At 39.9% G+C, this 21,981-nt stretch overlaps 1 protein-coding gene across 2 annotated transcripts in view; it reads right to left on the bottom strand.

Annotated features, from left to right (window-relative positions):
- The window catches only part of CCDC34 (coiled-coil domain containing 34), a 68,311-nt gene that overhangs the window by 17,738 nt on the left and 28,592 nt on the right, over nucleotides 1-21,981 (bottom strand). The window contains exons 8-11 of one of the 2 annotated variants that reach the window (XM_048948269.1): nucleotides 16,787-16,956; nucleotides 6,848-6,986; nucleotides 4,900-5,055; nucleotides 2,220-2,375 (exon numbers count right to left, since the gene is read on the bottom strand). Coding sequence is in view for 1 of the 2 variants with exons in the window: in XM_048948268.1 (XP_048804225.1) it covers nucleotides 6,958-6,986 (29 nt within the window). In the remaining variant the exon portion in view is untranslated. The remainder of the gene's footprint in view (nucleotides 1-2,219; nucleotides 2,376-4,899; nucleotides 5,056-6,847; nucleotides 6,987-16,786; nucleotides 16,957-21,981) is intronic. The other variant, XM_048948268.1, reaches the window with a different exon arrangement.

Here is a 21,981-nt window from a genome sequence, read left to right as displayed (position 1 = left end):
GAGAAGTATTATCTTTGTTTTATGCCTTAAAATCATACTGAAACTATATAGTTTTGAATAAGAAAGGGTGGATCATATCTAGCTCCCATTACAACTCCAGGGTCTATTTTGGGGCATGCATAAAGTTTGACTGGATGAAAATTAATTGCAGACTTTTTGTAAGAACAGAATAGTGCATAAATACTTATTCTAAACTTCAGCAGCACTGCAGTGAAAAGATACAGAAATCACAACATATGATTTAAAGAAGAAACAAAATCACAGAGGAAGAGTAAAGTAAGGCTTTTGTTGGCTATGAATGTGGCTCAGATTGCCCTAGAAATACTATTTTATGACACAAGAGAAGTTAATCACATATTCCCAAATATAAATGCCATCATTAAGCAGTATGTTGGGTACAATTGTAAATCTATGTAGTGAGATGCAAATGCAAGTTCTGAAGAAATGTGGAGGTTACCTTTGCAGATGGTGTTGTGTTCCTTCTTTAATCCAAGAAATGCTACAGAACAGGTATGCAGCAACATTTCTCAATTTGTATGGTACCATACAGTTACTTATTTTAGAGGGTGCTGCACAAGCTATTAGAGTCTCACCTAAAAGGTTTTCAAAGTTGGAATACTATGGATAGAAAACAGGAGGGCAGAGAAGACCTGGTTTGAGTAAAATGGCTACATTTCTGGGAGGCAGACACTGTCAAAAGGATGAAATCCTGACTTCACTGAAGTCAAGGTTAGTAAGAGAGGGAGTACAGCATCTAATCACATCTGTAATTAGGAAGTTACTTTTCATACCACTGAGAATCCTGGGCTGAGTTAATAACAAAAAACATATTGAATCCAAATCAACTTACAAACTCCACTAGCTTTCCTGAGGCTAACATCAGCTCTTTCCATTCCTGTTATGTCACACAGCTTGCTTTGGCTAATCTCAGTTCCATGGGCTTAATCAGAAATAGGCATTTCCTGCCATGTTTTTGTTTGTTTGCCTTTTCCTGTGGGTGATTAGAGTATCTTTGTAACTACTTGCATTACAGATTAAATACCACCTGCAGGTGGGCTGAAGTAATCACATTCTGCTGAATGTTTATAAAAATAGTAATTGCTTTCATTTCCTCATATACACAGTGCACACACTATTTGTTGTATAAAATTATGTTAAAATAAAGAAGTAGAACTATAAACCTTTACAGACATGGAAAACCTCACTTAGTCTTCAGCTTAACTGCACATAGCAATTGTAGATGGAAACAACTTGTTATTGCAGAAGCTGGTATGCTTGAATAATTTTAAGTGCTTTGAAAACCTTTTGCCAGTACTTTACAAATAGGTAGCAGCATTTGGGATGCCTAGGAAGCTTTACTTGCACAAACACTGAATTAATCTGGTGCTCAGGAAAAATATTCAATGTCTGTCACAGGGCTTACCATATTGTTCTTTCTAATACACGACCAAAAAACTTCAGGAGTCCAAGTCTCCTTTTTGCATGGTGATGTGCAGTCTCCTGATTGATGAAACCTGTCCAGACCTCTGAAGTGCCTGCACTCCATCTCTCCAGTCCCAGTGATCCTCAATTTAAACAGCCTCTTTTTTTTTTTTCTTTTTTTTTTTTTCCCTTCAAACACTGCCCTCCTTGTCAGAGATGTTATCTGGCTAGTAGAAGAATGCCAAACGCTTTGAGTTCATGTAGACCTATACACCCACAAAGTCCTATGCTGATTAGAGCAAATAAGTCATGTTGTACAGTTTATGCAAACAAAAGTTGCACAACAGAATTTAGAAGCATTACAGTGGCCAGGTACTAACTGGAATCTGCTCCATTCCCCTTGTTTGATTATTCCCCTCAAAACTGAATGATGGTTTTTTATGTGTCTAATTCCATCAGTGGCAAAATAATTTCCAACATCAGTTGTTGGTTTTGACAATAGAACATGGTTGTTCTGATATCATACCATATCACAGCTCACTGAGCTTGCTCATGTGGGAGAGACCTCTGCTAAGCAAAACAAAGCTCATAGGAAATGCATGACTGAGCAGGTATTGGCTGAAAAGCCATGTACGTGAGGACACAGATCTTGTCCCAAGGAAATTAGGTTTTTTTCCTGGGAATCACTTCTTCCAGTTTCAAATGCAGCAAGCCCTGAGCCCACAGCACCATACCACTGATACCAACAAAGCATAAACTAGCATGGAAAAAACATCAATGCTTCTATTCATGCGTACCTAATCTCAGAGAGCTGAGGTGGAGTGCATCTTCATCACATCTCCACAGCAAGCAAGAAACAGGTATTCAGACAGCTTTCTGGCGTTACTGGCTGGTGAGTGGGTCTAAAAAGGATGCCACTAGTCAATCAGTTGTCATCTCTGGTTCAGGAGCTTCTTTGTTAAGAAAAAAAAAAAAAAGTATCGTTAGTTCTTTAGTCCTGTGTCATTACCATTCTTTCATTAGCTTACCTGTTACTAAAATTGCAACATTAACTAAGCTGTACTAGATTTATCTTGAAACAGATTTTCAAGATCATTTAAATCATTGGAACCGTCATAAGCCAATGTGACAGATAAGATCACAGAATGGCCTGGATGCAAAGAAGCACAACGCTCATCAGTTCCAACCCCCTGCTGTGTGCAGGTCACCAACCAACAGCCCAGGCTGCCCAGAGCCACATCCAGCCTGGCCTTGAATGCCAGCAGGGATGGGGCATCCACAGCCTCCTTGGGCAACCTGTTCCAGTGCCTCACCACCTCTGGGGGAAAAACTTCCTCCTAATATTCAACCCAAACCTCCCCTGTCTCAGTTTAAAACCATTCCCCCTTGTCCTATCACCATCCACCCTCGTAAACAGCCGTTCCCCTTCCTGTTTACACACTCCCTTCAAGTACTGAAAAGCTACAATGAGGTCTCCCTGGAGCCTTCTTTTCTCCAGGCTGAACAAGCCCAGTTCCCTCAATTTTTCCTCACAGGGGAGGTGCTCCAGTCCTCTGATTGTCTTTGTGGCTCTCCTTTGGACCCTCTCCAACAGCTCTCTATCTTTCTCGTACTGGGGGCTCCAGACCCGGATGCAGTACTCCAGATGGGGCCTCACAAGAGCAGAGAGGGACAATCCTGTCCCTGCTGGCCACCCCTCTTCTGACGGAAGATTGTTTCAGATGCTGTTATTGTTTTTCTTATTGGTTTATTGGTAATTTGGAGAGCCCTTGTATTCAGATATCACTAAGGAGATGCTTTTTATATGCTTTTTGCTTTTGACTGGTCTTTCTCTAGAGAAAGACTTACACACCAGCCACTGTAAGGGGCTGGGGATTGTACTCTGGATCCCACTTCCTATTCCACACCAACTGGGGAGGAACCACCCCCAAAATTCTGCTTGTGCGATGCAGCCAGCTGAAGTTGCTATGCACAACATCCTTAGTTACTGCTGGCTTCCCAAACATCTTGAAAATTACTCAAAATTAAATTAAACAGATAAAACATTTTTATTTGATTTGCCAAACTGATCTTTATAACGAGCTACTTGAATTCCTTTGTAATGCTACTTCTCGAAGAGCCAAGAACTGCTTAGGAATAGGCTTAGGAAAAAATAGGCTTAGGAAAATTTGCAACTCATCTTGACTTTTGGAAGTGAACATGGCTGGCATGGCATGGCAATCATTATTTTAAAAATGCAGTCTGTAGGCAGCTAAACATGGTATTTTCTTGCATATTAAATACCAGCATTTGGTTTCGAATCAATTTCACAACATGCTTGTGAATGCAGACCATACAATGATGCCAATGTACAGCATGAAGTCATCTCTGTGCGCTATTAGAAGAACAGAGAGTAATTTTACACAAAAGGTGTCTACATCTGGTACTGTTCATAAACACTTTCCACTTTTCCCATTCACAATAAAAATAGCAATGTAGGAAAATCTGGGAATCTTTCAAGAATTGCTATGAATTACAGGAGAAGGAAAGTTCCAGCAATTATGGAGATTTGCCACGGACGTTTGCATACTTATCCCAGCAAATGTTTGATGGTTTCATAGCAATTTGCAAACACATCATGTGCACTGATCGAGAGGTTGCTATTTTCAGGAACGAACCCAGGGCTCTTTACATACCTGGTGAAGACAAAATCTCTCAGGGACAACTTGGAGATAAAGTCTGAGGGGTTTTGTGAGCCCCCTGCTTCCCAATGACAGGGACTGTTTTAGGCCACACACAGTGGAGAGCTGGAGGATCTTCTGCTAAAATCATCTACCCCTTTCCCTTTCATTCAGACTCATCTTTGCATTCACAAAAGGGTGACCCTTCTGTGCTGCTAAACAAAATGTATTTCTTCTGCCTATGTTTCTTTCAAACTATTAGCATTTTTCTGGAGCCCACTTATATAAAAACTGAACTCCGCATCTGAACTTAGCAGTCACTAAAAGAAGCAATCTCTTCATCCAGTATTAAAACAAATTAAATGCATGTCAGTTTCCACCCCAGAATACTATATTCCTCCATTCAGTAATAACATTCTAATTTCTTCAACTACTTTCAGCTCAAGAGGACACGAAGCTAAAACAATGTGCCTAGTTTTTTAAGTAATATTTCCTAATGTCATCAGTGTTTACCTTAAATGTAAACATTCTCCATTCATTCCCTGGCATGCTGATGTAGTGATCTGGTAGAGTGTGTTAGAATTCCCTGAGCAGTTTTTCACACAGTGAAATTTTATGGATCATCCTACAGTTACATGCTCAAAAAATAAATATAAAATAATTAAAAAAAAAAACAATAGCAGCAACAGAAAATGCAGAAATTCAGATTCTAGTACTTTTTAATGGAAACAAACTTGGCAGAAAACCAAGCAGCAACCTTTCCTTTCCTTTTATTTATGCTGTATGCCTAAGAGTGACGGTACTTTTCATAACCAACCATTTCACAAACGTGCAGAGTTGGAGGGCTGGCACAATGCGACTCTCACAAAAGAGTATCCACTTTCAGCCTTTCAAAGGTTTGCAACAGTCCATTCCAGAAGCTGAGTTCTGCAGGAGTACCAGCTTAACAGAAGCCTTCCACTTCTTTAGTTGGCTGTTGACAAGGAAAAAAGAAAAGATAAAGACAACAGGGGAAGGTAAAAGCCAAGCAATTTTACTAGCAATACAATAATTGACAAAAATTTACACTGCATTAACAATTGGATTCATTCTAGTGAATGGCAACAAGGGTTTACTCGTTGAAAAGCACAGCTTTTCAGAAACCTGAATTTGACCTAGACAGGTACAGGGGGACAGACTTTAACTGAGACATACTGGCGTAGCCTCACTTCCTTCAAGTACCTATGCTTACAGACATGAACTGAGATATCCAAAGTTCATTTGTTTTTCAGACCACAAAAGTAGGGCTTCATGTTCTACCAATGTATTTTAGTAAAGCTGAGTAATGGAGTCTCACTTTGCTTTAGCCCACACATTTTCATGTTTCCCATACATCTGTTACCTTTTTCAGGCTTTCACTAAACCAAAAACACATCTGAATTTCCAAACATCTCCTGACTCGGTTGAGTTTGTTCCCGTTACTTCGTTTTTTCTGTTGCACATATATCAACTAATGTTAAACAATGAAGACAACTAAAGTAGTGTCTTCTCCACAGGTTATTAAATGACCATTAATCTTTTCCTTTCAGCTTGAAGTCCTCCACAGAGCGACGGAGTTAACTTAATTTGGACATTACACAGAAATTCAGATGTGAAAGCTGGAGCAGAGAACATGGCTGAAGAGGTAACCAGAATGGTGCAGCAAATGAGAAGACTTTGCACAATATCATGGCAGCCTCTCTGAAAGGCAAACTATCTAAGTTGTCAGAGCAAACAGATAGTTATCCAGCATCCAAAAATATACTTTGTTTGCACATATTTAGCTAAAGGAATATTAAATAGTGAGATGATAGTTAAAGAATAGATAATGAGATAATGAATGAAAGGGAAACAAAGAACAGGAAAATGTGATTAGTCATCTTCATTGCACTGGCCTCAATATTTTTGTTACTTAAATCAATGACAAAATCACTCTTAACTATAGGTGAAAGACGTTTGAAACCATTGTGTGTGCTTGCTTCTGTTGTGATAAGCTTCAAGCTGCACCTCCCAACATGTATTTGCAAGCACTCAAACAATTCTTACAGCACTATCTGTTTGTCCAAAACAAAACCACGGGTTTGAAGAAAGAGTACATGCAAAGACAGTATGTTGCAATTTGAAATGTCAAAATATGTTTTAAAAAAAAGTTCTAAAGTCACCTATGATACTTGATACTCTATTCCCATGTTTCTCTTAATTTGTTTATGTAACACTGCTGCAAGCTGCTGAACAGGAATGGCTGCATTTTTGGGATGGATGTAGTAAGCCCATAAGCATAGACTGGGGAATTTAGGGTGAGGGAGAAAGCGAGGCCATATACAAAGGACAGAAAGAGCAAGAGGGCTTCAAGACCTCAAGTGAGGGCAAATTCTTGGCTGCACTGGAGATTACAGGAGTTTGTTCAATTGTTTCAGGAGAATCTAGATGATAAAGGTGGCTATGATGCGCTTGTATCTTGTGTAATCCATCTCAGCTGTGGAACACAAGGACCAAAACAACCATTCTCTTGAGATGGCCTCCTCCTTACAAATTTTCAGTTCAAAAACCTATCTCCAAAGACAGCAGTTTGGCAGCTTTAAGACTGATTCTGGGATAAATAGGATATATTCTTTTAGCTATTCAAGTAAAGGAAGGAAGAACAAATAAAATATTGAGATTCTTCCTGCAGAGATATTACCACTCAGCATACTTGTATGTGTTAAAATCTTTCCTTTGGATTACTTTCCAGTGAGCTCTCACAGTACCTCCTGAAGTCTGCCTCAATCGCATTTCTGTGCTCTGCCAAATGTCTCCATGACTATATTTTCCAGTATGATAGGACTTCTGTGATGCAAACTGCATTACCATGTAACCATCATCTGGCTTCTTCCAGCAAACCCAGCCCTGCAGCAGAAGTGAAAGAAGGCACTGTGAATGTTTCATAACAACTGAGATGAATGCAGACTAATCAGAAGCAAATCTAAATTGAAATAATTGCCTTCGTTTGACAAATTAGAATTCATACAGTCAGCCTGACAAGAAGTGCTACAATTTCTTTCCAGTAGCAAATCCAAAATCAGCTAAATAATATTTAAACCCCTCTCACATCCACCTCCAGTTCATTTTCCACGAGGACACCCCCAGCTCATGCCGAAGGGCAACATGGTTCCCACTTGGTAATTCATCTTCAGTGCTCCTTCAAGCACAGAAAGTGTCAAAGCTGTCAGCTTTTGTTTGAGCTGATGAGCAGCGTGTAGACAGAAGGCAGAGAAGATGTACAGCAGGATGTGGTTGCACAGTAGGTGGCACTTTCCTCTATGAGGTTTCAGTCTGGCAAGAAGCCCTGGTCAGTTCCAGACAACAGATACATTGTCCAAAGGTTCAGAAATTGAAGTGTTATTTTTTCCAGTGCTTTTCACTTGCAGAACTGCTGATCTGCTGTTGTCTAAGAATACAGCCTCATGTCTCTCTTCGCCATGGGGAACGGGCTGTCGTTGGAATCCTGTAAATATTGTAGTGAAGTCTTGTGCTGAGTGTTCTGACCACATTCAAATCAGGTCAACTTCACTCCGCTGTGCAAAATGATCTTAGTGGTTTGATTTGGATGAAACTGTTGTGTGCTTTGCACACACCTCTTCTATCAACTGCTATTTCTGTGAGAGTGGCTACTTTCCAGGAATGGAGAAATTGATTTCTGTGTGTGCTTGAGAAGGTGAAAAAGAGACAATTCAGCTGAGTTCACAGTTCACCTGGCACTGTTGTTAGAATCTCAGAGGAGATGGTATGAAGCAGTGACCCCCTGAAATCCTTCATCAGGAATTAGACAATACAATAGTTACAGTGGTTTAAAATTAATTTTTTCCACGGGCCCAGAAATAGTCTAATCAAACAAAACAAACATGTGGAATGCATCAGGCTTAAATTTTCAACATCAGCAACACTAATAGACCTTTTCTATAGCCAGGCACAACCCCTGTAATTCTACAAATTAGACTGAGCCCCTGGGAACTGTGCAACTGCAGCTGCTACACAGATGTGCAGATAGAAAATAAAGCAGATTCTTCCAAATAAGACTGGATGGGGTTCTGAAGCTAATAAAATTACCACTGATCTAGTGTTGACTGATAACTTTCTTCATAAGAAAAAGCCATACATTTTACCCTGTAGCAAAACACAGTCAGAGCTGAAAAGCGTCTTCCCACGGATGGGTGACAAAATCAAATTCCTCTCACTATCTAAACTCAACTGTGCTGCAACAAGAACTGAGGACAAACTCCCACTTCAGAGATGGTTAGATGACTAAACAAACTTTCAAAAGTCTGGCCTTGAGCACTTGTTTTTTTGGCACTTTTGACAACCACAGCTCTAAGATCTAAAGAATCTGACCGTGGCAAGTTTGTTTGGCGTGGAGCCCGTGTGGTTCAGCAAAATGCTTTAACAAAATGACTTTATAGAGCTCCGTGAACTTTACCAATTGGAAACTATAAATAAGTCACCAATGTTCAGGCACTGAACTGAACTTCAACAACCTTTAAGAAATCCTAATTAACACAGACACTGACAGCACACCGAACACTTCGGACTGCTCCTTTATGTGGGCATACCCATTCACAGCTAGATTCAAATGGCCAGAGTGGAAAGAATCCCCCTGCACTTAGGAAGAGAGGATAAAAAACGAACAAAGCGGTGATGAATATAGAGCGTGAAGCAGGAAGGGACAGGAAACAAGGAGGAAAAAAAAAAGAGGACAAGGATTGAAAATGGACAAGAGTTGTAAGTGGATGTCACTGATGTGACAAATTCATAGGTGAGGGGGCAAAAGAGATCTTTATCAGTAAGCATCCTCCCAAACACACACATCTTACTGCAGAACTGTTTAAAACAGATTAGAACTGATTAAAACTGCATTGTAATCAAAAAGGCCTTTTATATGCTCCTCTTGGAACCTCATCAAAGTGTTGCCTCCTTAGTCAATATATTTCTTTAAGTCCCCAAACGTGCCTGAAACATTCCCTTTTGCTACTGCCGTAATGGCCTACAATCACTACGAGCTGTGGTCTTTTCAGCTAGGGTAAACAATATTGTGCCAATATTTGGCTGACAAAAACCTCCAGAAACATACCAGGAGCTTAAAATGGAGACATTGTAATTTTGTAGACAGCACTCCTCCCTGTGAATTACTGTTCTGCTAGCATCCTACCATGCCATTAGGAGACAGCAGTCTGATACCAGCCCAGCTAACCTAGGGCTTGTTTACAGTGCAATGTATTTGCTAAGGCATCACCACACCAACGTAACTACTCCCTTTCTGCTCTCTAGCCACAAGCAATCTCTCCAACATTTGCAGTACGCACCACAGAAGTTTCAGAGACCCTGGCAGCCTTTCACAGAAGTAAGCAGCACAACAGTGGTGCCTTTGCCCAGCTCCCAGGGCACACGCCACAAACATCTTTCTCAAGCCAAATTATTCCTACATAGCTTCCTTGGAGTGCAAGGTATTTCCATTCTATACCAGTCTAGAGCTGCTTATATGGACTAGTGGGTCATTGTCCATTTTCCACCATCCGAGTCCAATGACTGAGAAGACTTGCTCATAACGTGCTGTTTTTAAAGCTCTTTCCAGATAAATACATGATGATATTTTTAAGGATGCCTTCCTGCAGCAGCTGAAAACATTACAGACTCTGACACCTACCTCATGGGGAACGGCACGCAGAGCTGAAGCTCAAAGCAGCACTGAGGCAATATCACAGGGAGCTGATCCTATTCCTCACCCAGTCTTGCAGATCACCCCCTGCACGCGGCTGATGCTGTGGCTGATCAGCATGTGGTTGATCCTCCAGAGAGAGGCAGGTCAGCATGCTGCACACTGGCCCAGCTTCCTCCATTTCCACCCTGGAGGGGCAAAACTCACAAGGGGAACTTAGGTATAAAGAGCCATAACGCGCAGAGCAGCTGCTATTTCTCTTTGTGCCCCACTCAAGAAGCGAAGGGAAGAAGCTACAGCTTTGCTCATCAGCTTTTGGCACTGCCTCTTTCTTTACATGAGGATAACTGGAAGGCTGGATGAACTAGGGACTTGGTAATGAGTGATAAAATGCTTTTCAAACACCACATGTGCTTCTGATCAGTATTCCCTGGACAGCACTGCAGGGCTGCCATTGCTGCAGAACAAGACTGCCTGTTTCACTTTTATGTATTGCTGGTAACACAGAGGCAGCTAATCGTCCCGGTTCTGTAACACCGTAAGTAATAATGCTTGTCCTCAAAAGTTTGTATGTAAGACAGCCCGTGGAAGAAAGGAAATCATATCTTTGTTTTGCTATGGCAACTGATGCACTGGGATGTTTTTGCAAGGTCACATCGGAAACCTGCAGCTGAGCCAGAATTTGAACCTATCTCTTCTGCGTGCAATTACATCACTGCCCTAACAGGTCCTTCCTTCCTGTCATACATTTGTTGTCTGACTTCTAGCTAAAGGCTTGAACCCAAGAAAATCAGCATGGAAAACAAGCATTACATGGTTGCATCTAGAAAACAATTCCATCAGCAGTCAGCAGACAAAAATTCCTACTACACCTGCAGATCAAGACAGAGCAGTTATTCTACTGGCAAATCACAGTCAAATGCTACCTAGCTTTATTATGAGGCTCCCCATCGCATGTTCTAGGAGGTATAATTCTGGGCCAACTTTGAAAGCTATCCATGGGAAAAAAACAGCAAAGCTTGTTTGTATCTGTGCTGTGGAGGTGTGAACAGTACTAGGAGATGGAAATTTAGACCTAATGTACCAGCAGAAAGAGCTGGACATTGCTCAGCACATTGTTCAGCACAGCTGCTGGTTCACTGCCCGTTGCAGATACCTTTGCTTTCCTCAAGGAGCCCTAAATTAGAGCCTAGGATCTGACTAAGCAGAAATTGTTTGTTCTCTCCCAGAATGTCATGACAAGTGCATTCATTCTGGGGAAGGTTTGCAGATACAGCATCATCAGCGCTAATGTCTTTGGACTGATGCTGAGCTTGTACAGAGCACACTGCTACTTCTCAGAACAAGCACAGTAACAGAAAGGACAACGCAGAGAGGGAACACCAAGAAAACTCACAGCAGCAGATACTGTGAAATGGATAGCCTTAATTTACTGCATATTCTTCTCAGAAGTTACGGTAATAGAACATAAAAATAAAAGAGTTCCACATATTTCAGTTGTTCACAGAGCTGAATGAGATGCACGCTAGCATTGCAAATTCTACTCCAAAAATTTAAGTGCAAGTAATAATCTTTTTTCCCCACTTAGTTATTGCTGTAAATCTGTCACATTCAACACTTTCACTTCACTGAAAAATCCTAGTTCACAAAAAAGAAAAAAGAAAACTGGCTTAATTTTGGATTGGGTCAAAATGCTTGTGTGTTTTTTTGGGTTTTTTTGGGGGGGGGTGGAAGGGGGGAAATTTCCCTGAAATCTGATAAAGTACATCCATGTTGAGAAATAAAATTTCACAACAACAACAAAACTCTTGCTGTACAAAGCTGTACACGTAGCTTTGCTCCTGTGTTCCTGCAGGTCTACAGACTAATACACTTCGAAGAAACCTTATTTCAGAACTATTCAGTGGCTATGAGAGTTTTCAAGACTCCTAGTTCTTTTACTGCTTCAGCTGGGACCCTTGGGCCAGCCTATGCCTTGGGTTTCCGTGTTCTTGCCACTCCTTGGAAATGCAGCTTCTATGGCGTGGGGAAGGTCACAATTCAGAAAAGCCAAACACAAAAAGAGAACCAAGCCAGTCCAATACAAATCAGCCTTACAGGCAGAGTTTCAGTAGAGTTGTGAAGTTGATTTGGTGAAAACTTGCCAAAGTCTTTTATTGCAGAAGAGCTGCTTTAAATGTCAGCATGGGTTCTAAGAGAAAACTAGAACTATATGCCTTAAGAGACTTTGAAAGAGCAGTTAGATCTAGGGAAACCTGCCTCCCAAAAGCAAAAAAAAAAAAACCCCAAAAACCAACAAAAAAAGCCACAAAAAACCATTTATTTTTTCCAAAGTCCCTCTTATTCCAGAAAGTTATCAAACAGCAGTCTACACTGTCATCTTCTTGACAGCGACTTAGAATAGAGCCAAATGACAAAAGGCAATGTCGATGTATTTTGGTGGCACAAATTTCAAAAGCTCTCTCTCACATAAGGCCAAACCCTCCAAGAGATGCATGAGACAAAGTGGATTCACTGATTTTCCTGAACATACTTCTGAAACTTTGTAAAATGACTCAAGGAATCTAAACTGTCACGGTTAAAAGGTAGCAGGAAGATTTACAGGAACAAATAAATGAAACTGTATCATGCATCACGTTGACCTTCCAGCTAGAAATCCAGACAAAACAGGTGATAATATAGTTAACCAAAATTGAATCTAATGAAGGTAAAAATAGTTGTGCTCTCTTTGTGGACAAGATGTTATCTGGAAGGAAAAGCAGAGGGTGTTTGAAGACAGACAGATACATTTCTCAAAAAGTCTTTCGTAAAATACCAGGTCATTTAGGAAGTTTCCTCTTTGAATGCCTTTCCTTCCTGCCTTCTGTAACATGCCTTTCTCATTAACTTAAGTGGGAAAAGCAGGCACATTAAAATAGTTCCCCTAGGCTATAGTAGGGAATGTTTCTGGCACTTCCACCATTGTCTTAACTCCACCTACCACCAGAAAAACCATAGTGAGAGAACTGGAGTAAGGAGAGCATCTATGACCTTGTGCCCATTAAAAGTACCTTAATCAGAGTACGCAGGGATCTGCTATCTGAGACTAACAGGCCCAGTAGTGAAATATTACTATACAGAACCTAATTTCCAGATGTGTTTCCAGCACGATTACCTGGAAGCAAGCAAGGCTAGGAAGAACATAGGGACACAAAGAAAATCCTGATCCTAAAGCTCACGGGAAAAAAGAGGAGGTAAGGTAAACCCGATTTTTTGGTACTATAAAACACTTATTTGATTTGGTTCTCATAACTGTAATTAGTTAGCTGACAGGCATACAAATGTTGTTAAGCCAAGTAAAGCATGTAACTTTCTAAAGGATTTGCCAAAGTAATAATTAGATTTTTATGTAGCAAATGCTGTTACTACTCAGGGACTGCCCTCTCTACTGTGGGTATAAAAAGATGCTAGAATAGTATTATTAGAGCTGAGAAAAAGGCTTGTTAACGCATGAACTTCTGAAAGCATTTGTTTCAAAGTTAGCAATGCCAACTCTGGGTGGCTACAAATACAGAACACAATCTAATTAGACCTAATCCTTAGATCTAGTAAAATTAGGCCCTAAAACCACAAACTTTACCTGAATAGTAAGGGAGATTAGGATTTGATCCCATGTCCCTGATGTTAATTTGTCACCCTAAATTGCCTGGTAGTAAACAATGGAAGGCCAATCCGGTGAGGTTGCTAGAAACTTAGGGAATATAATGCCTGGCAAAGATAAAGAAAGAATACTGTCTCCTGTTTACACTGGACATCAGCTTTATATGATTATCCGACCAGTTAGGATTAACTGGGCAATTATCCTGGCAAACAATGGGACATTGATGATAGTAAAACAAAAGCATCTCAGAGCACCTCCTTTGTTAGCATTGCTACCAGCTGGAGCCCCACTGAATTGTGTCCCTCCTGGCTGTCCTCCCAGTGCTATCAGTCCCCAAACAAGGACTCCACAGTTACAGGGGAAGCAGCGAGGGAAACAGTTTCTCTAACCTGTGAGCATTTAAGAATTCAAATATTTTTCCTCACTATAAAAGGAGCTGAAAATTTGGAAGGGAAGATGTCCACAGACAAATCACATGCAGAAGAACAGATAGGCGTGAGAGAACAGTTTTGCTTTCCACCCTTTTGGAATATTTCCTTCAGATTTTCATCTCCTTTATCTGAGCAAAAGCTGCATTTCAACGCTGAATTTCTAAAAGAAAAAAAAACAGAGAGAACGAGAGAGAAATAGCAGAATAGGAATATCAAAAAACTCAGCTAGATTGTTGAATCTTTCCTGGCAACAATTCCAGTTCAGCAAATGGATTCATCTCATCAGAAGATTTCTGACTGGCAGTAGCCAGAGATACATAAAAAGATAAAAGAATGAAACAACAGCCTCATTCCCATGACTATTTCTAGCACAGAGCACTCTGTTAAGGCCTGGCATGGCAGCTGCCATACTCTGTGGTGCTGTTTCCTACCCAATACCATAGCAGGCCTAACCAAATCCCAATAATTCAGAAGCTTAGACCTAATTCATCATCTGGCCAATTATATTTAGCCATAATGTTTTCTCTCCTGTACAAGGTGAACATTCTCACTTCTGCAACGCATCAGGATGATGATGTCTGAAGAACACTTCATACTAAATCTTAAAACAGCTACAGTCTATAGCTAACAAAGTCTAAGACTTAATAACTTCCATGAATTCAAGTAGCTTTTATTTCTCATATTTCATTCCAGAGACCGATAGTCACTGAAACTTCATCAGCTTCAAATATACACTAAGTAAATAAGAGTGCTCTTCAGTTTAAGGAAATTAGTTGCATATACAGATATTTTTCCAGAAATTGAAGGCTGTGGTATTTCTTTTCTCCTGCTTTTTTGTGTCCAATATTTGGTGGAGATTTACTGAAGTAAAAAAGAACCACAAGAAAAGAGGAAAAATTACTTGAAAGTCATGCAAGTTAGCAAAAAGGAGAAAGCATGGAAGAGGGTCTTAGTACTTCATATTGCTAAGCAGGAAAGAAGTTGGGCAGAGATACTTTTTAATGAATGCGATGCTACATTTACATTCTTGTTCTCTCTGGAGATTTACACGTATTTTTAAGTTTTGACTGATAATAAATAGTAGATTTCCTGCCATTAACTGCAATGCTCCCTTTTCCCCTCCCAGGTTAATGGGCTCCATCCAACAGATCGAGCCCTTTGCACACAATAGCTCCCTTACTGCTGAGGCCCTGCAGAGGCCTGCTGAAAGCACACAAAAATATTTCTTCTGCTCTCTTCCTGAACTTCTTAAACTCTAGGTGACACCGAGTAAAGTACACTTTAATGGGGCCTCAGTCAAGTAAGCCAACCTTGCTGAACTAAGCAACGCTAGGTAGAAATAGAAAATAACTTTAAAAGACATTCTTGTTTCTTTCTGGAGGCTTGGTTCTTACTTTCCTTCGCAAGGAAATACTTATGTTCCCAGTTTTAATCCTCACATTACTGTAGAGTCAGCCAGCATTATTCAGATAAAGCAGCTACAGTTCATTATGCAGTGCTGCATTTGGTTTATGGCAGTACTTCTCCACTGCCACAGCAGTTGTCTGCTGGACTATGATTGTGATTTTCACTGAGTAATTTCCTCTGGTAGTCACCCAAGTCCAGTTAGCTAGAAGCAAGAGATGATCTAGGTCTTTTGTCACACTCCTTGAACATATATAATAAACACTGTCTTGGGACAACATTCCGCATTCAAACTGTACTTCGTATTGCTCAACAGCATGCTTTACAACATTAAAGAAAATCAGCAAAAGATTAAGAGAAACTTGTGCACATTAGAAATTCACCTTCACTCAGAAATTGGTTTAAAATCAAGCAAAGTATTCCACATCACAAGGATGTGCATGTACAGGGGTTAGACACTATCCTTCAAATATTTTACACTTTTATACTGTGATAGTACTGCGATAGTAGCATATGTTGCTTATTGATTTGACAATCTGTGTGCAGTAAACAAGCGAGGATCTACACAACTTACAAACATTCGGGGTCTACGGACTCCCTAGTGATACAAGTAAAAGAGTAAACATTGGCTGGCAGGGCTACTTAATGCTGGAGGTAGCAGGGCTGAGGAGTACACAAGGAATGAGCAGGCACGTAAGATGCACGGGTAGCTGGAAAATGTATGGGAGGATTTTAAAAAGCAGAAGCGTTGATTTCAACAGGATCCTTCATCCAAAGTACAGTGAACCTCTCAACTTCACGCAGGTGTTACAGACCATATCTTCCATCAAGACATTTGTGATCTTTCCACAGCAAGCAGAAGTAGTAACCTTAACCATCTCTTTCTCGTACACACCTAGACTAATATCCACCTTCCTTAACATTGATAGGAAACACTTCACAATTGTTTTTACTTTCAGTAGAAACTGAGAATAAATCACTCTATTCCACAAGAACATGAAATTTTCTATCTTTAATCTCAGTGTGATACTGCAATGAGAGAAGCCAGGAGTGTTTTAGTAGACATTATTTTATCCTTGCTGTGCTTTTCTCTGGAACAGAAGTTATGTTTAACTGTGTGGTCATGCAAGTGCTGGGAAAAAAGATGGAAGACATAAGATGTCTTCAAAAAGATGCTGAGCTACTAGTATTGTAAATCTCAGTCCTTATACACTCAAATTGCTATGAATATGATAAATCTACATTATCAAAATTGTGCAGTCTTGAAACAGTTTTAATTTGGATTAGAATAAGAGTCATAAAAGACCTGAAATCTGAAACAAACCCAAACCCCAAGCCTTGATACTGTCACACGTATTTAAAGAAATTTGACTATACCAAAACCTGTCAAAATTAGCTAATGAGCCATAAATCAGCATGAGCCATAAACACTCTTTCAGGTGTAGAAAATAGTGGGAGATGTAGATTCTTCTTACCAGCTTAATCTGCACTTTCTATTTAGGTTTTCTTGTCTTTCACTGACCTCTGGGCACAGTCCTGGTAGGGCTCCAGCATCAAATTTCTGTTGACAGCAGACTGTTTGCAGAGTCCAAAAAGATTAACTAAACTTTATCTTCCAGGATTCCACCTCCACCAGTTTCTTACGCAGTTGTGCATTTGCTGGATTTACATGTATCTAAAACTTCTTCATGACTGAAAAGACACAAATACACATTCCTTCATGCCTACTAGTATTTATACACAAGCAGCCAGTCTCTACCACTGCACAGCTACAGAAAATGCACCTCTTTCATGCTGGCATTAATGTATTTCATTCAATATTCAAAAGCAGTCTTAGGAAGGAGAGTAACATTTTCTTTAGTATTAAGCAGTTCCCAGTTTTGAAAATCTTACCACATGAATTAGATGGCAAGTCTATAAACCCTGAGGCAACGTAGGATACACACACTCCTTTTAATACAAGAATTTGATCATTTAAACAGCCACATGCATTCTGAAATATAGTCCTTGGAATTTTCACTTTACCCCCAGGCATTCTTTAAACAAAGGCTGCCTACATTTGCTGCACAGGTCTTCACACAGAGGTTAAAAACAACATCTTACAGTAAAAACCACAGCAACAAGAAAAACGCCAGTTTAAATGATGAGCCACAGCTGGGGATCAAGGGGTCAGCATTTTAACCTGAAGGAAATCCCTCTTCCACTCTTCTTATTATTTATTGAGCTAATTACTGAACTATACTGCCATGAAGAGCACTGTTTCTCCACTTTCGCATGTTTACCTCTATATTTAGAGCAACTGAACAAAAAATGGCACAAGTAGGAAAGCAATCCACAGCTACTACAATACCAACTGCCTCTATATTCCTTTTGCCTCTCCTTACCCCACAACCCACAACAAATTTTGCTTTCTCCATAACTTCGGTTCACTATATTTAGGTTAAACAGTCGCAGCCCTTAAGCTGAGATGCTTATCTCCTTTCAACTGCTAGCATCTAAAAGTGATCACAGTCCTCAGGCCTTTGTGAACTTTGCAACTTGCTGGATTTTTCTTCCTATGTGTCTATTCTAAAAAAACCAAACCCATGGAAAAACTAACTGAAACCAAATGCCAAGTGATCAGGGCCAACCATAACACGAGAGCCCTAAAATAACAGGAGAGACACTGCGGTAATGCCTGACCTTCTGAACTGTACATACGGGTTGAAACAAAACAGCCCAAATTCATGTCTTAAATGGTGCTTACTAATAGTTTATTTGTAATGCAGAAGAACACAGTTTATAGAGCCATGATTTTAAAGCTTCAACGACTTGCTTTGCATGCCAGAAATGACTTCACTTTTGGAATAAGCTTAAACAAGGTCACAGTTGAACTTTACTAGCTTGTATGGTCAAAAAACATTGAAGGAGGCAGTTTCAATGGCTGTAGACACTACCTCTGTCTTCTACCACGCTCCCACCTCAAAAAAAGGCAGGTAGTCTAGCAGATTTTCTGCTCCAAGTACAGGGTTATTTGGCTGGCTCAAATCTAGCAATTCTACAATTTCAAATCAAAATTTACAGACAACACAACTTCAACAAATTTTTTACAGGGAAGTTGCCAGCCTGTTTCGATGTGCACCCAGCCCTTAATCAAGTGGTACATCCATCAATTACACTTGGATTAGATCCATAGAAACGTGTGTGATCCTTATAATCTACCCATAATCTATAATCTTACTGAGGACAGAAAAAAAACCACAGCCCTTCGTATACATCTAAAGTGTTCAGATCATAATGCCATCAGGAGGCTTAGTGATGAGAAGCAGTTATCTTTGTGAAGATAAAGAAACAGTGATGCCTCAGTGAACAGTAACTTCAAACAAGAAAACTACTGCAGTGTTAATTCTACAGCGTCTATGCCACACATGTACAATGAAACCTGATTTAATCAAAAGCCCTGCTGCTGCTGGCAGAAATATAGACAACACTTCCTGTTCCTGCATATTTTTACTTCATTTAAAAAGTTTCATATGAATAACAAGAAAAATACAGTTTTATCTTCCCTTCCACCTTGGTGTTGAGTACATGCATATCTGTGTATCCATGCATATAGCCCTCTCACAGCAGAAGCTACCAAAGACCCTGGAAGAGATGTGCATGTAAATAGGTAAAAGAGCCCAAAACCATGCAATTTGCTATATTCTAATTGATAGATTAACTGAAATAAACAGTTTTGACAGTCGAGAAAGTGTTGAAAGAGATGTGACAGCCAGACTATAGAGGGGAATAAAAAAAATATTTCAGTAAAATGTTTCTTAATGTATGAAGAACTCAATAATAAAAACGGAATCATTCATCATACACAAACAGATAGGGCAGTGCAGCCAAAGGATGAGCTGTTACGAACAGCTCATTCTGGCTTAGGATCATACTTAACTGTACTAATTCCTCCAGCCCGTAGGTGAAGTCCTGCTAGAAATACTGCTGGGCAGAAACCAAACTTTCATCTGACCAGAACCACTGAACACAAACACTGAGACCTTTCCAACAGAACTCTTAAAGAGGAAGTAAAAATACGAGGGCTGCTTCAAAACTAACGTCTCCTATTTTATTCCAATGGCTCCACGCATCAGAGGTGAAATGTTGGTGATATGGCAGTACAAGTTGAACCTTCCTACCAATACTCCATTACATTTTGTTGTCATGTGACAGGTGGCAGCAGAGGGGCAGTCTGACAAAGTGGCATTGGACATGGAAGTACGTACGAAGCAAAGGTGTGAATCCTCCACGCAGAAAAATTGCAGCCACTGACAGTCACCAGTGCTTGCTGAATGTTTCTGGAGACAAGAGAGTGGATGTGAGCACAGTTTGGGGGTTTTGGTATCAAAAGTGAAGAATATTCCTTTCTTTTTTTTTTCAGCTGGTTATAGCTGCAATAGAAGAATACCCAGAACTAATCAGGGCTTTGACAAGGATGCCTATGACTTACAGGAAGCTGGCAAGGACATGGAGTACCAACATACTGCTCCACCATTCCATGTCTTTGTACTTGATCTTCTGCTGACAGCACTCATAACGTTTTCAGGATAGCACCACAAGATGCAGACATGACTTTGCAGGGGAAATAATAATTGCAGGCTGCAATGCCTTCCTTCTGAAATTCATAATGATTAAAAGTCCAATTATTTCATATGATCAAAACAGAAATCCTTCAGCCCTGACATCTGCCCAGTCCGACGATATGAAGGATGATCTTGATCTTTACAAAAACATCCTTGCGACATCTGCCTCCTCTCCCACCCCTTCAAACTACCAAGCTATTCTCAAACACTTGTACAAACAGGAAAAGGAAACTGAACTCACACTAACATTCTAAGCTTCAAAAATTACTGAGCTCCCTCGTGCTGCATCATTTGTTGCCTTTTGAATCTTAATGAGGCACAAAAGCTGTACTCAATTCTTAACAGTTTTAATTCTTAACACTGAGGGTTAATTTACAGCTTACTCCAAAGCAGCACAAGCAAACAAAGAGGTCTTACTCCAGAACTTTGAATTGTTATCTACACAGGATTTCAAAAGTTTTGATTTCTGATTCCAGAAATTTATCTTAGCTCTTCTGTATACTGTCCTCTCCTTCTAAAAATAATCTTAAATTCCTGACTGATAAATCCTTTTCTTAAGTCAAGAAAGCAGGATGATTTTGCAACTTTTCCTCTATTTATCTGGTATTTTCATAAGTGCTGGAGAGCAACAAATAGCAGAGACACTTCCTAATGATTTTGCCTACATCGGTTTCTTGTGAACTAAAAATTCACAATAATGCAGACCCATTAAAGAAAACATATTCCTAGCATGGTGTGAAAATCAAGCATCTGACAATCTAAGTAACAACACTTTGCCTGTTTTTGTTAAATTAAAACACTCAGACTGCAATTTATGTATTAATGAAAGGAAGCTCGTGTAATGTTGATGAATTTTGTCCTTAGTCCAGTTTAGAAAAACTTTTGGAAAGCACCTACATCAACACAACACTTCAAATGCAACGCCTGTAAGCAGCAAACTACCTCCCTGAATGAATGAAAACAAAATCCATGACTGTACATTTTTAAGACTATGACAAACAAACTAGCTTGTGTCTCATACCTGATTGTGCATTATTTGCCATGGCCCTCCCTTATGCTGGTCGGGAAGTTAAGACTTTGTATTCCTTTGCCTTTCTATAAGCTGACTGTGATACCAAGACTTCCTTGGAGAAGTAAGAGAGAAAGAAAATGATTATGGAGTTAAGCAGCCAGCTACACCAAGGAATGCCTGCAAGGCATGCACCGTGCTGCGTCCTCAAGATGAAATATTTGTTTTTCAAAGCAATTGAAGAGAAGGAACTTCCAACAACAAAAAAGGACCTAGAGATTCATTAGGATTTACAGTTCAACTAGATGAAAGAAAAATCCCACTCACTTCTATCAACACTTCCATCTGAACAGAATATACTGAAAATGGTTTTAGAGTCAAACCCCTTGGCTTTTGCCTACTGCACTCATCAACTGATATTTTCTTGGAATTATTAGGTTGCAAACTTTTAAAAATTATTATTTATTTAAATCAAGCTGGACATTCCCATATTCTGAAAAACAAAAGTTCATGGGAGCAGTAATATTGATTCTCATCTGGGTTAATAACTGACAAATACTGCAAACCTTCCATGAAGATGAGCTTGCTTAGGATAAACAGAACTGTTGTCAGATTCAAAAAGTAACCTTTCCATTAAAAAAGGGCGTATGTGCTGGTCATAACCTATGGATGAGCTGAGCCAGATGCATTTGTTTTCATGGTGTGATGGTTGTAAGACCAGCCAGAACGTCACATCACTGTCAACACTGCTGAAATGCACCACAGCGCTGCGCTCATATCCGCTGTTTTCTCTCTGGAAACATTCAGCAAGCTTCAATCAACGTTGGGTGCAATGCTTACTGCGTGGAGGAATTCAGTGACACATCTTTGCTCCACACACTTTCCCATGTCAGACACCATTCTGTGTGAGTGCTTTTTGTGATGTTTTGAGGGCATCTATGAGAGCTTCTTCTTCCCAACTGATTATGATTTTATTGTGGCTAGATGGCTAAATAGCAAATTACTTTCCACATATTCTGAATCCGGCCACAAGCTGCTACACCAACGTTTCACAGAAATTTCCAATCATTTCACTTGCAGCAGCATGCTTGGAATTCTAAGGAC

Source organism: Lagopus muta, chromosome 6 (assembly GCF_023343835.1).
Source record: "Lagopus muta isolate bLagMut1 chromosome 6, bLagMut1 primary, whole genome shotgun sequence".
Lineage (NCBI taxonomy): Eukaryota > Metazoa > Chordata > Aves > Galliformes > Phasianidae > Lagopus > Lagopus muta.
The sequence above is the reverse complement of the archived record's forward strand: the minus strand, read 5'-3'. Positions and strand labels throughout refer to the sequence as shown.